Source organism: Delphinapterus leucas, chromosome 7 (genome assembly GCF_059928025.1).
Source record: "Delphinapterus leucas isolate spDelLeu-1000000601 "Yukka" chromosome 7, BTC_Dleu_Yukka2, whole genome shotgun sequence".
In the NCBI taxonomy this organism is placed as follows: Eukaryota; Metazoa; Chordata; class Mammalia; order Artiodactyla; family Monodontidae; genus Delphinapterus; species Delphinapterus leucas.
The window spans coordinates 8111719-8128152 of record NC_143135.1 but is presented as its reverse complement, the minus strand read 5'-3'; the positions used below and the strand labels follow the sequence as shown (position 1 = coordinate 8128152).

At 56.9% G+C, this 16434-nt stretch overlaps 1 protein-coding gene across 3 annotated transcripts in view; it reads right to left on the bottom strand.

Annotated features, from left to right (window-relative positions):
- MACROD1 (mono-ADP ribosylhydrolase 1) overlaps positions 1-16434 on the bottom strand; it is a 152656-nt gene that overhangs the window by 126302 nt on the left and 9920 nt on the right. For all 3 annotated transcript variants that reach the window (XM_030763747.2, XM_022591668.3, XM_022591669.3), the window contains exons 2-3: positions 15018-15119; positions 14258-14374 (exon numbers count right to left, since the gene is read on the bottom strand). In XM_030763747.2, the coding sequence (XP_030619607.1) occupies positions 14258-14374; positions 15018-15119 (219 nt within the window). The remainder of the gene's footprint in view (positions 1-14257; positions 14375-15017; positions 15120-16434) is intronic.

The window sequence follows — 16434 nt, the reverse complement described above, 5'->3', positions numbered from 1 at the left end:
GCCCAGCTCCCAGGGGGCCAACTCTGCTCAAAGATGAAGCACCTTCTGCAGGTGGGAGCCCCTGCCAGGCCTGCATCTCAGCTGGCAGAACCCAGGCTTATTTTTTACTGCACTGAGAAGTCTACACTGCCAGTAGCTGGCAGGGTGCCCCGGATGGCACCTGAGGGGAGCCAGCTGGTATAGCTGGGCATCCAGGAAGAAGGGATGACCATCCCAGCCCAGTTCAGCGGGACCCAGCTGACAAAAGAGGCAAGTCCCAAAGCCTCAGGCTGACCCTCCCAACAGAATTCCAGGGCCCCCTCTGGTGCACACCATCCCTGCCCCCCTTCCAGCTATGACAGTGACCCAGGCGTGGAGGACACATGTGAGCCCTGCCCCTTCACCCTCAGCCATCTGACCTTTCAGGGCTAGACGCAAACCTGTGGTTCATTCCCCTCCAGTGCTTTCCACATTTCAGCAGACAAACAGTGCAGGCCATAAAACTGATTTCCAAAGCCTATAAAGGCAATAACATTTAGGGAGCCAGGAACAAAAAAAACAACCCTCGTTTGTCGGAGTAATGGCTGTCGAGAGTCCTCGTGGGGCCCTGTCAGTAGCTGGGGTGGCAGACGCGGGGACCAGCCCACAGAACTCCCTGCACCAGGTGGTGTAATGACAGCTCGGCACGTGTCCCGACGGGGCCACGGCAGCCAGGGAGGCTGCAAACTTCCCGCTTATCTTTCCGACTACCCTGAGCCCAGCTGCACTGGCTCCCCAAAACCAGGGAGGGCTCACTGGCACCCTGTGACCACCCCTCTCCCACCCGCCACTAAGCTCCTGGCAGAAGAGTCAGACTGCAGATTGCAGGCCACCTGGTGCCGGCCAAGGTCACCCCCCTGCTCTGCGCCATGCTTGGGTGAGCCTCCCGGGAGGACAAACAACACCGCCACAAAGGTGGTCACAATGACTTCTGCATGACAGAAGGGGGGGTTCCCTGACCTCCCCCAAGCTCTCCAAATACCCTCATCCTGGGCTGACACCATGCCCACTCACCAGACACCTAGAACTACGAGTGGTTGCCATGAGCCCACTGCCCCTCATTCATTCATTCACTCACTCATTCATTCAAAGGTGATTTGACATAGGGGAAAGTACCCAGGATCTGGTTCAAGCTTCCGGACTGTCTGGAGACAAGTCACTTAATATCCCAGCACCACTGCTTCCCAACCTGAAAAGCGGGAATACTAAAAGGCAGCTCCCAGGTCATTGTTATGGGCTCAGAGAACTGCTGGAAGAGGAAGGGACCAAGGTCTGGGTCTGTGGGGCAGGAGGCTGGGCCAGGTCTGAGGGCAAAGTGCTAGGGGCAGGCCTGCCAGCCAGAGGGGAGGGGGCCAGTCTGGAGACAGGGGGATAGTCAAAATGACCCCAACAGTCCCTTCCAGACAAGGATGAAACAGGGTCGGAGGACAGGGCATCCAGGCTCTAAAAATCCCACCCTCAGGGCAAATCCATTGTGCAGCCAACAGATCCACAGACAAGGGTAAGAGAGGGACCCCCTCCCCCTGGGGACTGTGGGGACCCCCTCTCAGAAGTCACTCCTTCCTCCTCCTTTTCCTCCAGGATCAAAGCACATAGCAACATGGAATTAGCCGCAAGCTCAGCCTCCGGCTTAACCACAAAGAGGTGGAGAGAAGTGAGTATCTTCTAACCAAGGACGCCCCCCACAAAGGGGCCCCCAGAGTCACTGTGGGAGCACGAGAGGTGGGGAGGTGGGGTACCAGCCCATGGGAGCTTGGGGTGGGCTCCAAGGGCCTCTCCAGGCTGGCTGTGGGGCTGAGAGGCGGCATTTGCATGGAGAGTCTCTGTGGCTCTGGAATTTATGCAGCTGCCTGTGTGATTCCTAAGGCGAGACGAATCTCCAGGCCGCTTTTCTCAGCAGGAACAAGTCTTTTCTTCAAATTGATGGTGACACATTTTTAAACTCCGATATTAAGGAGAGAAAGATTTTGCCGCCCCCCGCCCGGGGGCAACCCTTATTAGTCACTGGCTCATCTGAGAGAAATCACAGTGGCGGACCCGGTGGGCCCGCACAAGGCAAGAGGCCCAGAGGCCAGGCCGCTGACAAGGGAATGGGTAGCGACAAAAGAGAGGGCAGAGGGGCCTCCCACATCCGGAGCAAAGCACTTAGAGATGGCACTCTGGAGCAAGGGATGAAGCATCTGTAGGGGTAATAAAGAAGAGTTGGGGGCTTCCCTGGTGGCGCAGTGGTTGAGAGTCCGCCTGCCGATGCAGGGGACGCGGGGTCGTGCCCCGGTCTGGGAAGATCCCACACGCCGTGGAGCGGCTGGGCCCGTGAGCCATGGCCGCTGAGCCTGCGTGTCCAGAGCCTGTGCTCCGCAACGGGAGAGGCCACAACAACGAGTGGCCCGTGTACCACCAAAAAAAAAAAAAAAAGTGTTGGTAAGGGTGACAGAGGGAGACAGTGGAGGGAAAAGGGACAGAATAGAAAGAGAAAGAGGTATCAAGCTGAAATATAAATGGATTTCCAAGCTTAGAGTTACAGAACCTAAAATCTTGTTTCCCTTTTTGCTATGGCTGCCAGGAAGCTCAAAGCCACTTGTCATATTCAGTTGCAATAGACTTGTTACAATGGCCTAGCTTTGAGGTGTCTTATGGGCGGGGCCAAGGTAAGTGCCAGGAGCCAAGCTGCCCAAGCAGCCACCAAGGGCATAACATACAAGGGCATGGTCCCTCAGTAGACCAGACACCAGCATCCCAAGGCAGGAGGTAGGGCTGAGCAGACCCAGGAGCCAGGCAAGAGGCCGGCAGGTCAGAAAGCACGTGCAAAGGGTATCCAGGCCAAAGGGTTCCAGGTGTGGCCAAGAGCACAGGGCACATTCTTATTGGATGCCCAGGTCAGCATCCTCCTTGTCACTTGTTTCTTTTTATTCCTGTTTTAATCCTTCCCCGGTTTTATTATATCTGTTTTTCAATGGAAACAGGTAGGTTAAACGTTTTTAAAAAATCAATTCCAGCTCAAATGCCCACTTGCTCAGTGATAACAGTCACCATTTGTTGAGTTCCAGTGACTTGCCAGGCATTTGCATGCATCTCCGTCCTCCAAACCACCTTCGGAGGGGGCAGCACTCTCCCAGGTTTACAGACGAGAAAACAGAGGCTCAGAGGGGAGGTGTACCCTGGTCAAGGTCACAAGAGCTCCTAAGTGGCCACAGCAGCCCTGGCCCCTAACATGCCCCCACTCCCACCCCCTGAGTCCCAGAGCCCAGCACCCTGTTCTACGCACCAGAGGGGGCTCCCATCTGCCTTGTTAGGAGGGAGATGAGGCTGAGTCAAGGTCAAGGCTGGGGAGGCCAAGAGGTGGTCAGGTGACCCACAGAATTCCATCAACAACACTCTGGTCCCCTCCCTGCCAAACCCCAAAGCTTCAGCCACAACCTGCCCCACCTTTGCATGACCCGTGAGCCTCACCAGAAAGTTCCCCGCCAGCTGCCAAGCAGGCCTTAGCTCCTTTGACAGAGCTGTAAGGCTCCCGTCACAAATGTCAATTCTGGGCCATTTGCTTCGTAGATTTTAACGTTCCTGTTTCTCCTCAACATCCCCAGCAAGGTAGCTCCTGCTCTTCAAAAGGGATGTGGCGTTTCATGATGTTTAAACCTACGTGAAATACAGCCAGGCGGCAATAATAAGACAGGCTCGAGCCCTGCTGGTAGGGGGATGGCTGACAGCCCGGCCTCTCTCTTCCCACATGCTACGCAGCCACCGCAGCTAAGCTCCTATTTTTATGGCAATTACAATGTCCGAAGAGGGGGAGACAGCAGCGAGGGGAAGGAGGAGGGTGGGTACCGCTCTACAGGACCACTTGTTGCCGCTGGGTGTGGGGTTCGGCTGATGGGGTTTTAATGAACCAAAGCGGGTGATGCCAGTCAGTCGTGTCCACCCCCCGCTGCCACCCTCTCAGGGCCATCCGGGCTCACTGTCAAACCCGGGTCCACACCCAGTACCTGTCCTCCCCGGAGGCTGCAGCCCAAGCTCCTGGTTCCCAAGTCCTCATTGGCTCCTGACACTCCCACAAGGACATAAATATTTGTGGTCCCTCCCCTGCCCAATGTGCAGGCAGCAGGGGTTCCTGCCACCGTGCCCACCGGGCAGCCTGCTTTCACCCAGCGGTCCTCGGCAGAGATGAGTTGTTAGTTCCTGTCCTTTTGTGTCCCTCCTGGGGAACTGCTGTGCAGACATTCTTGGACAGCCCCCGCCACGGATGGGCACCGGCCATGTGCCAGCCCCGTCCAGGGATGGAGACCAGGGGTCAGTGGACCCTGCCCCTGCCCTCCAGGGGCTCTGATCTAGTGGGTGGTGCAGTGAGATACTTCACTAATAAGAACAATACTTATCATTTACTGAGCCCCTCCAGTGTGCAAGGCATTACAGGCACTAACTCATTTTTTCCTCTTAATCCTCCCATAAGGTGCACGTGTGGAAACTGAGGCCCGGAGAAGCAGCTACTGGAACCAGATTTTACCCCAATCTATCAATACTTTGTGAGCTGGCTCTGAAGCCAGCCCGTGCCACACCCGTGGGGGGCTTCCAGCCCAGGCCTGGCTCCAGGACCCCCCAGAACAGCTACGCCCCTCCCATAAGTGATCAGTCAAGATTACAGGGGGGAGATTCCCTGGTAGTCCAGTGGTTAGGGCTCCTCACATCCACTGACGAGGGTGTGGGTTCGATCCCTGGTTGGGAAACCAAGATCTCACAAGCTGCTCAGCGTGGCCAAAAAAAAAAAAAAAAAGATTGCAGGGAAAGGGAACCCGTGATGCAGTCACTGCATCCACGTGAAACACGGCTGCCAGCAGGGCCTGAGGAAACATGAGTAGAAATGATTTGCAAAATAAATAAATGAGCCCCAAAGGTGAGCTTCTGAAACGCAAGAAGACCCCGAGGAGGGGAGAGGAAGGGAGGGCTGGGAGCTACAGGTGGCTTCAGGTCTGCCAGCTCGGGCTCAGGCGAGGCAGCCAAGCTCTGAAGGAGAGCTTCAGTCAACACCCCACCTCCTGGCCCCCTGGGGAGAGGGAACATCCCCTGTCCTGGGCTGTTCCCATGTGACACACACACCTTTCCCGACAGAAGGCAGAGCAGACACTGACAGCCCTGCCACGGAGGGGAGGGGGGCTAGCCCTCCTGCCCTGCATGATCACGGTCAAGAGGCCCCAAATCCAAAAGACTAGGGGTCAGGAAGGGCCCTCCTCACCTCCCTGGGCCCAGCAAGTGCTCGGCTCACCACAGGGAGGACAGGAAGGCGGTGCCCTCGACATCCCCTGACCCAGCCCTACTGAGGGCTGGTGCACAGCAGTCCTGGTTCCACGGGTCTGAGCTGCCCTCCCAGAGAAGCAGCAACAGCAGGAGGCCCAGAGCTGGCATTTCTTGGGTTTCCTCTATCCTAGACGTCGCTGTGCTGAGCGAATTGTCTCCTTTCAAACTCACGCTGAGGGACTTCCCGGTGGTCCAGTGATTAAGACTCTATACTCTCAATGCAGGGGGCCTGGGTTCCATCCCTGGCCAGGGAACTAGAGCCCGCACGCCGCAGCTAAATCTCCCGCACGTAGCAACGAAGATCCCGCAGGTGGCAACGAAGATCCTGCGTGCTGCACCTAAGACCTGGCTCAGCTAAAATAAATAAATAAACATTTAAAAAACAAACAAACTCACAATGACCCAGGACGTGGGTCCTAATGCACATTTTTTTTGTGTTTTTTTGGCTGCACTGGGTCTTCATTGCTGCGCGCAGGGCTGTCTCTAGTTGTGGCGAAAAGAGGCTACTCTTCGTTGCGGTACGCGGGCTTCTCATTGCGGTGGCTTCTCTTGTTGCGGAGCACGGGCTCTAGGTGTGCGGGCTTCAGTAGCTGCGGTGTGTGGGCTCAGTAGTTGTGGCTCACGGGCTCTAGAGCGCAGGCTCAGTAGTTGTGGCGCACGGGCTTAGTTGCTCCGCGGCATGTGGGATCTTCCCAGACACAGGGATCAAACCCGTGTCCCGTGAATTGGCAGGCAGATTCTTAACCACTGCGCCACCGGGGAAGCCCCCTAATGCACTTTTATCCCTGTTTTACAGACGAGAAAACCGAGGCTCAGAAAGGTGAAGGGGCTTGCCTGAGGCCACACAGCTGGTGCACAGTGGAGCCGGGACTCATACCCAGGACTCCAAGTCCCAATTTCAATGTCCTGTAATGGAGACTCCAGAGCGGGTGGGGCTGTCTGGAGATTGGGAGGTGAGGAAGCGGGGGCTGGATACTTTCACTCTCTTTTAGGTCATGCTATGTCTTAGAGGCCACCCCAAGTTGGGACCAGGGCAGGTCCCACCCAGGAGTCCCCAGAGCCAGGCTCTGGTGTGTGTATGTAAGCCCACCCTAGGGGTCTGGAGAGAGCAGATTCATCTCAACACCCCCACAAACAGCACTGTCTGCACAGAGCTTTGTGTTGAGAGGGAGGGAAGGGGACCCCAGTTCCTGGGGGAAATCCATGGCTTTCACATGCTGTGCCGGACCCCCTTCACCTCCTAGGGACACAGGGTACCCATGCGTTAAACGGCGGGCAAGACACAGCCTCCTGGGGAGGCCCGAAGCTGGCTGGGCAGCCCTTTGCCAAGGCACTGCAGGATCATTCTGGGAGAGCGATCCAAGGGCTGCAGATCCAGCCCTTTTCATGCTTGGCCAATTTAATGGTCCCCATTAATTTCAAAACACACACATTCCCACAAGCTCCAGGCTCCTCAGCTCAGTGCTTGGGGTGGAGAGCACATCAGGGACACAGGCCGGCACACTGGTGTGGGTGCTGAAGGCTGGCAGCCTCAAGGACGAGATGAGCCGGACAGAAAGGGCTCAGGGCCCCTCAGCAGGGGGTGGCGGGCAGCGGAGCCCTACCTGCGTTTCCTGACCATTTGTGTGTTGTGATGGGGAGAAAAAGGCCCAGGAGAAAGGGCAGTGCTGGGAGTTAGGAAGGCCTGCTTTGCCACTTCCCTGCTATGTGACCCTGAGCAGGTCACCGTCTCTCTCTGGGCTTCAGATGCTCCCCTGTCTTCCCTACAAGACTGCAAATGCCTTGGCGGCAGGCACTGGGTCATTGGGCCTCACACTGAGCCAGGAACCTCACCAGCTGCCCACACAAGTGGCAGTCTGCCACTGTCCTCTCCTGCATGATGCTTTAGTCCCTTCTAGTCCCTTCCAGCCCTGGCTTATATGACCGACCAAGAGGGCTGCGTGGGGGGCTGGGGCAGAAGGAGGGGGCCCAGAGGGGATCACTGGTTCATCCAGTCCTTCCTGCTATCTGACCAACTCTCAAGGACATCTGATCACTCATTCATTCAACAAACATTTACTGAGTCTCAGGACAAAAGATCATCGGGTCCAAGGTCCATTGCCCACTGTCACGTTCCCTATGGAAGGACAGGAACAATCTGGCTAATAAAGGGAAACTTGGGAGAAGACCTTGGGGCAGAAGGACCTTCCAGGATCCTCGAGTCCTGCCCATCGGCCAGAGCTCGGCTCACTGGCCCAGGCCCTGTGAGCCCTTGAGGGAATCTCAATAATTCAGAAGGGATCCATCATTTATGAATTTATGTAACCACTTCTCGACCTTGTGGAAATGAGCCTCCCTCCTCCTGCAGTGGTGGAAATCAGGCCTTGGCACAGTCTTTGGTGTCCCAGGCTTTCTAATGTGGGGAGAGAGCCACCTGCACCCCAGGCCTCCCTGTTGGCCTCCCAATCCACTCAGCCCCCCACCCCTAGACTGGACCCAGAGGGAACTTCTGAAAAAGCAAACGTGACGGCATCCCTCTCAAACCCAAGTTTGAAAGATGAGGGTTTGATTCCTGGCTCGGCCTTTTACCCAGCACTGTGGTCCCATACGTTCCTCAGTCTCCTCATCTGTAAACTGGGGGAATATTATTGCCTGCCTCAGAAATGAGGTGATATGTCCAGTGTGGGGGCAGCCCCTGGCCCAGAGGGAACACACAGTAACACACTACCCCCACCCAGAAGCAGGGCTTGGTGGGGTGCTCAGGGCAGGGACTGGGGCACAGGACGACCAAGCAGCCACAGGAGCAGGAGCCCACCACAAGGCCTCATGGGGCCCATAAGCCTGGACCCATCTTTTCTGCACTGACCACCCAGTCCCCATCCCGCTTCTCTGTTTCCCTGTAGTGAGGACAGATGACAGCAGACCCACTCTGGGGACCCCAAATTTTAAACCAGAAAAGAAAAGGGAACAAAGAGAAGGTATTCCCAGCTACCCACGAAAAAAGTGGGGGTGGGGATTTCCTGGAGGCTCTTTAGTCTGGCAAACCTTCCCTACCTGTGCCACTACTGCTTAGCTGTGTGGCCTTAGGTAATATGCTTCAAGTCTCTGAACCTCAGTTTCCCATTGACACCGTGGGGCTGATATAACACCAGGAGGCTAGGAGAGGTAGCATGGGGTGTGGATACAGCCTAGACCTAGAGGGAGACCCTCAGCTCAGGACCCACCACGGCTCATTCCAAGCCCCCCAGAACTTCCCCTGAGTCCCACCCGCCTCACCCTCCCTGCCAGTGCTCTCCCTCTCTCCCCTTAGAATGTCCCTGTCCAATTTCTAACTCAGATCCCTACTTCTCAGCTCAAGTACTGCCTCCTCCAGGCAGCCCTCCAGATTGCCTCCCACCCTTGCAGGTGTGATTCTCATCCCTCATGCACTTTGCTGTCCCTTCCATTCATATTTTTCACTCTGCATTTGGGAATTGAGATTGAGTCTTCTGTAGCCCAGGACCTACCCCAATGCCTGGTGCACAACAGGCCTGCCATGTACGCCTGCTGATCGAATGAATGAAAGGCTACACATGAGTTTGAATTCTGACTCAGTCACCTGCCGAGCTGGGGCATGTTATCTCCTTCTTGAGCCTCAGTTTGATCACTGAAAATGGGGATCCGAGTCCTGCCTGCTTTGCGGGGATGCCAAGTGGTCGGCATGGAGGGAGTGGCCCGTCTCACCTGTGCTCCCCAGGGGCCAGGGCCCAGGGAGTCTTCCGTGGCTCACAGGTTCCCGCCCACCCTCCTTGCCCACTGCAAAGAGGCTGCTGCTGAAGGTAGCTGTGGAGGCCCGGCCTCAGTAAACACCTTTAAATCTGAAGTGACAGGTAAAGCGATTTACGGAGACAGTTCAGCGTCAGATCACTTCCCACAAGGCAGTCGGCGTCCCTCGGTCCCCCTGCTTGCTAGTCCATCAAGGTGGTCTCTAAATCACTGACTCCGAGCGGTGGCCCAGGGACAGCCAGTGGGCCAGGCTCCTCCGGGCCCTCCTGGCAGCAGAAGGGATGAAGCAAGGGCTTTGGCTGGCTTGCCAAGGAGACGAGGGTGATAGAAGCAGCTGGCAGATTTTCACAAATCAAAGCCCCAAGACTTAAGGAAACAGAGCACCACTTCATGCCTTATTTTAAATAAATAAGCAACTTAAAAAAACTCCCAGTGAGGCCAGCTTGTCGCTGTGAAACATGGCTCCCCACCTGTTCTGCACGGCCCGGCCCGCATGCCAGGTCCCCTCAAAGGCTCCCCTGACCCTCCTTGCCTCCTGCGCCCTCCTTGCAGAATTAATTGGCCCCTGAGGCGACGCGTGGCACTCTGCTCAGACCTCGCTTCCAGTGCTTTGTCACATTATATTCTATTTAGTTTCTCTCGTGCTGACTTTCCAATACTAATTTACAGGGGCTTGCTATGTGCCAACCCTGGGGTGGGGCCAACGATGCTCCATTTTTCAGATGGGGAAATAGAGCCTTGGAGACACCTGACCAGAGGCCACAGCACGCGCATGGCCTTGACTCAGTGGCCTGGGACAGCTTTGCAGTTTAATATTCCTTCTGTCTTTGCACAAAGCATCACATTCATCCCTGCTCTGTCCCGTTATGCCCTGAAGGCCAAAGCCGGCAGCCGGACCCTGGACTGGCCAAGAATGGGGGTCTTTCTTTGTGCCAGGACATTTCCTGCCTGGGATTCAGCTGTCTGTCAGGAACTAGGGGCCCACAAGCACAGGCTTGGTAAGCTGGCAAACTCAAGGGCATGGAAGGGACCCTGTCAAGGTCATGCTGCCTCTCCCCATAGTCCCCACCATTCCGTGGCAAAGAGAAGACATAAACACTCCAGAAGCTGAGGCACGCCCCCAGACCCAAGCTTTCTCTGGAGGAGATGCTAGGCCTGGCTCTCTCTAGACACAGCCTGGGGGACGTGGGGCCAAGCTGGAGAGGCAGGCGCTGCCCCAAAGAATCTCCTGCTCCAGAATGGGGGCTGCAGGGGCTTTCTGGCTTATCTCACCAGCATGGCAGCCCAATTTAATTAAGATGGATGCAGTGTGCCCCCGTGGGCAGGAGCCGCGGCCAGCACAGATGGCAGGAGCCTGAGACTCTCCAGACTCTGCCCGAGCAAGTGGCCTCGGCTGGCAGCCACTGGGGCAAGACCAAGGATGACCCGGGGAGGCCTGCACTGCCCCTGGGAGCTTGAGGGGGTTTGGTCCTGTCCCCTGTGACCTCATGCCCTGCCACCAGCCAGGCAAACATCCTTCTACTCTGTTCCAGCCCCCCTCCACATACCATATAACATACATCATATTATACACACAACAAATCACACACATATCCACTATTACAGGCACATAATGGCACATACACCCCAATCACATATCAAATATCAACAGAGTGGGATAAAAACCAGCCCTGGACTTCAAATGCCAGGGGAACAGTTGGGAAACTGAGTCTGATTTTCCAAGGTCCTGAGCGAGGCTGTGGGTGGAGTCACTCTGCGGGGAGGGGAGAAGTGAAGGGGGCAGGAAGAGAGGACACCCGGCCCCTGCCCTCTCCAAGGACCCCCAGGGTCCTCCCTAGGGATGCGAAGAGCGCCTGCGCGGCTGGAGACACCCCCGAGCCACAGTTCTTCAGGATGGAGGGGTTCTGGGGCGCTGATCCCTTTCTCGCACAGGCCCTTCCCAGCCCCCTGCAGGCCTCCCCCTCCATGGTCCCTGCAGCTGGAGCAAGGCCCAGGCAGCGATGGCATCTTCCCTACCCTTCCCCATCTGGCCTCAGGGACAAAGAGAGAGTCCCCGCCCCCCACCCCGTCCCGAGAAAATCCAGAAGCTCCACAGTGGACCTCAAGCCCCCAGCCCTGTCCGACCCACACGGCTCCCCATGGGCCACAGACCCTGGCGGCACCAACACTGCCCCTGACTTCAAAGATAAAAATTAAAAAATTCCCACCCCGAGATAACTGCTCGCTCCTTTTCCTCATTGTGGTGGCTCCGCGGTCGGCGCTGAGAAGCAATTATTCAGGGCTAATGATTATAATCAAGTCAAATAGAATTTAATGGACACGTATTCTCTTCCTGCTTGAAACTTTACATATGAATTAAGCACATGTGGGTTTCACGAGGCACAGACCAGATTTATGCAGCCCTGAAAAGCCCCTCGCTGCCGCGACTTTTATTCCGCTAATAAACAGGCTGATTTACCGGCTCTGCTGTGCGCAGGAACCGCGATCTCTGCTGCCCCCTGGTGGGCGGCGGCCCCAGGCCATGGTTGGGAGGTGCCCAGGGAGGATGCTGGAGGGTACCAAACCCACCAAAGACCCCCGAGATCTGATTAGTGCCAAGGCCACCCAAACACCGGGCTGGGAAAACCGGCAGGGAGGGTCCGCAGGGGATGCAGGCTCTGTGTGGGAGCTCTGGGTCCAGGGCCCACCTCAGCCTTTTTTTGGGGTTCCAGGCAGGTTCTGGGTCCTCCCAGCTATGAGACTCTTTCCAGAAAAAAAGGAGATCCCGGGAAGACACACCAGGAGGTATTTAGTAAACTGAGGCAGGCAGGGGGAGGCATAGCTGCTCATTTGTAGGAAGTACCAGGATCCCTAAGCATCCCTGGGCCAGGGTTGAAGTCCAGTGACTCTGCTGACATCAATTCTAGCACCAACAGCGGTAGGTGCTGAGGGCTCTGTTCATGCCAGGTGCTGCGTGAGCATCACTGTTCATGGGCATCAGACCCTAATATCCCCAACTATCCAATGGGTGGGTTTCCTGCCATTCCCATCATGCAAGCCCAGGCAGGTACATGGAGAAGGGGAGTCCCCAGAAAGACACAGCAAACACTGCCACGCCCAGCCCTGGCGAATCAAATGAAGCCAGGACCAAAGCACTTCCCTGAGAGCATGAGAGGCTGACAGAGCTGCTGCACTCAGAGTCTGGCCAGGCACAAGGGCACTTAGGCAGAGCCATTAATCATGCCTGCAGCCCCGCGAGCAGGCTCCAGAGCCCCCACACCACTCCATCTGCATTCTGCCCACACCCTGCCTTGGTCCCCACACCCTCCCTCCTGGCTGCCAACCATCAACCTGGCTGGGAAGGAGGTGATAAGATGCCCTACTTTTCCCTCTGGCCACTTTGCAGCTCAGGAAGAAAAGTACCAGTGGGGGGACTTCCCTGGTGGCACAGTGGTTAAGAATCCACCTGCCAGTGCAGGGCACACGGGCTCAAGCCCTGGTCCGGGAGGATCCCACATGCCACAGAGCAACTAAGCCCATGCGCCACAACTACTGAAGCCCTCGTGCCTAGAGCCCGTGCTCCGCAACAAGAGAAGCCACCGCAATGAGAAGGACGCTCACCGCAACCAAGAGTAGCCCCTGCTCACCACAACTAGAGGAAGCCCACACACAGCAACGAAGACCCAACACAGCCAAAAATAAATAAATAAAATAAATAAATTTATTAAAAAAAAAAAAAAGTACCAGCGGGGCGCCTCCCACACCCTTGCCAGTGACTGACAGGGCCCAGGGCACTAGGCAGGGCAGCCTCGCAGGCCTGTGGCAATGTCCCCTCAGCCGGGGTCCCAAGGCTTGGTCCTTCCACACCAGGCCATCCCTCTGGGGTCCAGGCATCAAGAATACCCTTCTGTCCTGGGCCACTGTGACTTGACTTGTCTTAGCCCCGTGTCTCCCCAGATGGGGACCTCGCTGCTACCCACCATCCTAGTGGCCCAAGAGAAACACATCAGAGGAAGCAGAAACCCAAAGGTGACCCCACCACACCCTGCTCCGAGTCAGAACTCCTACCTTCCTGTGACTGGTCACCTGTACGCTGAAATAGGCAATGAGGGGGGAGGGAACACCCCTGTGACCACACAGTTCTGCGAACATCAGCGGGGAGACATGCAGAGCAATGCCACTGCCGGAAATGCAACCCAGATCACAGACAAGCGGGCCCAGAGCGGATGAGCGGCCACCTCTCCCCTGGTCACTCAAGCCCAGTCGCTTAGCAAGACCAGCACGGGCACCACCAAGACCCAGAGTCGCTTGGCCACTCCACACCCTGGCCAGCACTGGGGTCAGCCAATGGCTGCAAGCCCAAGGGTGCAATGAAGGAGATTTGAGACGCTCCTGGGAGCGCCTGTGACTGCGCAGGTGGGGAGGGGCTAGCACAGTGGAGTTTCCCTATGAGCTGGAACCCAAGACAAGGGGGTCTGCCCAGGCCTGCGAACCTTTCTCCAAGAAGGAGGCTCCGTCCTGTGACACTTGGCAACCACAGTGGGGGGATTCGGCCCCCACTCGCTCTTGTCCTGTGAACCACCTGAGCACCTGCTGGACTTGACCGCCCCTTGACACACCACTCCTGACCTCAGCCAGACAGCCACTGCCTGGGAGCAGAGCCGCCACCTTCCTCCCTCTCCCAAGAGGGGAGAGACACAAAAGACTCCTCAACTCATCACAATAAACTGCCCAGCCAGCAAGAGCTGTTGCAGGAAGCTGACAGGGGTGCAGGGGCCTCTGCCCCCACCCTCCTTCTGACATGCTCTCCAACATGTTTCCTCACCCACCCCAATTAGAAGGGGGGCTGGGAGGGCAGGAGGTGGAGGAAGGAAAGCAGTGGTCAGGGGCATCTGCAGCCCCCAAGGTCGGACCACCCCATCTGGCCACCGCCTTCCTGGCAGGGCAGTCCGGCGCAATTCCAGCAGAGCTCTCTCCCTTACCAGCCACTAACGGGTCTCAGAGCTTCAAGGCAGCTCAGCCAAGGCGCCCCTGACGCAGCAGGTCAGGGTTTCAAGGGGAGAGGAGTCCACGCTGCCGACACGCTGGGCTCCCGTGGCGCCAGCAGGCCACCCTCACCCAGCCACCCGAGCCTCACTGGAGCCAGGTGGCATCCACGCGTGCCTGCTACAGTGACGAGGTGGCCACCCAGGTCTCTGGCTCAGGCTGGCCAGAAGCCCTCACTCACCGGCGTTGACGATGGCGTCCACCTCCAGCTTGGTGATATCGCCTCGGAACAGGGAGATCTTCTCGTTGAGCTGCTTGTCCTTCTTGTACTTGGGCTCCTCCACCTTCACAGTCACCCCTGGAACAAGCAGAGGCCGAGGGTGGGGTCATAGAGAGGTCCCCACTGCAGAGTGACCCACCAGTGGCCACCAGTCAGGCAAGCCGCCATCAACTGCCCTCCACCTCCAGAGGCAATGTGCCACGCGAGGACCGACGACATGGTAATGACAGCCCACACTGACTAAGCACCTACTGTGTGCAGCACACACTCATCTCCTTGAATCTTCACAACGTTGCACACAGGTAGAGTATCAATGCCATCCATCCCCGTTTTCCACACTAGGTAACTGAGGCCTAGGAGGGTTAAGTAACTTGGGCTGTGTTCCCGGTTACCAGGCCTGAAATTTGCAGGGCCTACGTGCTCACCAGGATGCTGCACTGCAGGCCGCTACACCAAGCAGCAAATCCCAGCTCCAGCGGCCATGGGATTGCAGGTCTAAGGCTCAGTTTCCCAACGGTATAATGGGGATAAAAACCGAACCTGCCTCAGGCTGTGTTGATAATTAAATGAGGTGACACTGCAAAGGGCCCGCACACAGCAAGCACTCATAAATGCTGCCGCCATTCTCCTTCTTGGCCTTGTCTTTATGATTTTCCCAAGATATGGGCCTGAAAGGGCCACACACCACCCGCACAGCTGGGCTGCCCAGCGCAGGGCCTACCTTTCGCCACCTCCTTCCACGTCGGGATCTTCTTGAGCCTGACGAAGTCCCGGCAGAAGTAATGTTCCTCCCGCTGCTTGTCACTCAGGCCCTTCAGAAACGCTGCAGGGGTGGGTGGGGTGGGCAGGAGAGTCAGGCGGGCAGGGAGAGGAGCAGTCCAGGGGGCCTCCCCACCACCCACAGGTCTCCTATCCTCACGGGGATGCTCGCCTCGTCCAAGGATGCAAAGCAGCCCTGCACACCCATCCTTCCCGCAAGCACATGGGGAGGGGCGCGGAAGGAGGGTCCCCTAGAAGATCTTGCTGTGCCCTCTTTGTTAGGAGGGGAAATTGAGGCCCATGGAGGTGGAGGGTGTCTCTCAGGCACCACAGACCTGAGAGCAGAATTCAACTCTGCCACTTTCCAGTTGCGTCCACACCTCTGGGTCCCTAATATCTTCAAGACAGCCCTTGCAGACTAATTTCAAGCTTACTCATACATGCTAAGGCCAGGTAGGTCGGCGGCACTGAATCTCAGTTACATCATCATTGTCGTTATTTGTAGGCAGCAGGACACAGGGAACCAGGACACCCGTGCTCCTCAAAGAGCCACAGAACCAAGTGGGTCTGGTGCCCGTTTGTGACAAACCCCCTGCATTGGCAGAGGGCTCCCCACAGAGAGATGCCCACTGGGTGAGTCATGAATCAAGGGAGTGGCTGGAATTGTCCCCATTTTACAGATAAAGAAACAGGCTCAGGAAGGTCAGGAAGCCACCCGTGGTCATACAGCTAGTGAGTGGGAAGCCAGGCCCCCCATCCACTCACAGATTCTGGGTCCACCCAGGCTGGTTCCCCTGCTGGGCCTCGTCTTCCCTTTGGGTGGCCCCAGGCAGGGAAGCCTCTCTCCAGAGCAGCAGTCCAGGCTCACGGCTCGTGGGCTCCCCCTGCCGGCCTGAGACCACCAGGGCAGCCTGGCTCTCAGCCCAGCCTTGTCCTCCACCACACACTCCCCAGATGGAGCAGCCCCCAGTGACCACCAGGGGAGGGGGAGACAACAAAGAGGAAAGACCACAGTCAAGGAACCCAAAAAGCATCAGAAAATGTGCAGAGGTAGGAGGGCAATTAGAGGGGGTAGGGGGAGAGGTAGGGTCTGCCTGCTGGAGCCTTCTGTGGAAAGGCAGAGACAGACAGGTATTCAAGAGACAGGTGGGTCCCCCATATGTGCCTTTGCCCTGCCAAAGTCAGTCCATCCAAGCCTCTGCTCCTCAAGATGCCCGAGGAGCCTGGAAAGGGCCCCGTTCACAGTCCAGCTCAACACTGTAGGGAATTATTACAAAAAGCTCGTTACACCTTGAATTTGCTTATACCAATTCCAGCTCAAGATAGAACCACACTCTCCGGCGGCCACTTCCCACCCCCTTCCTTAAACACCCATCACA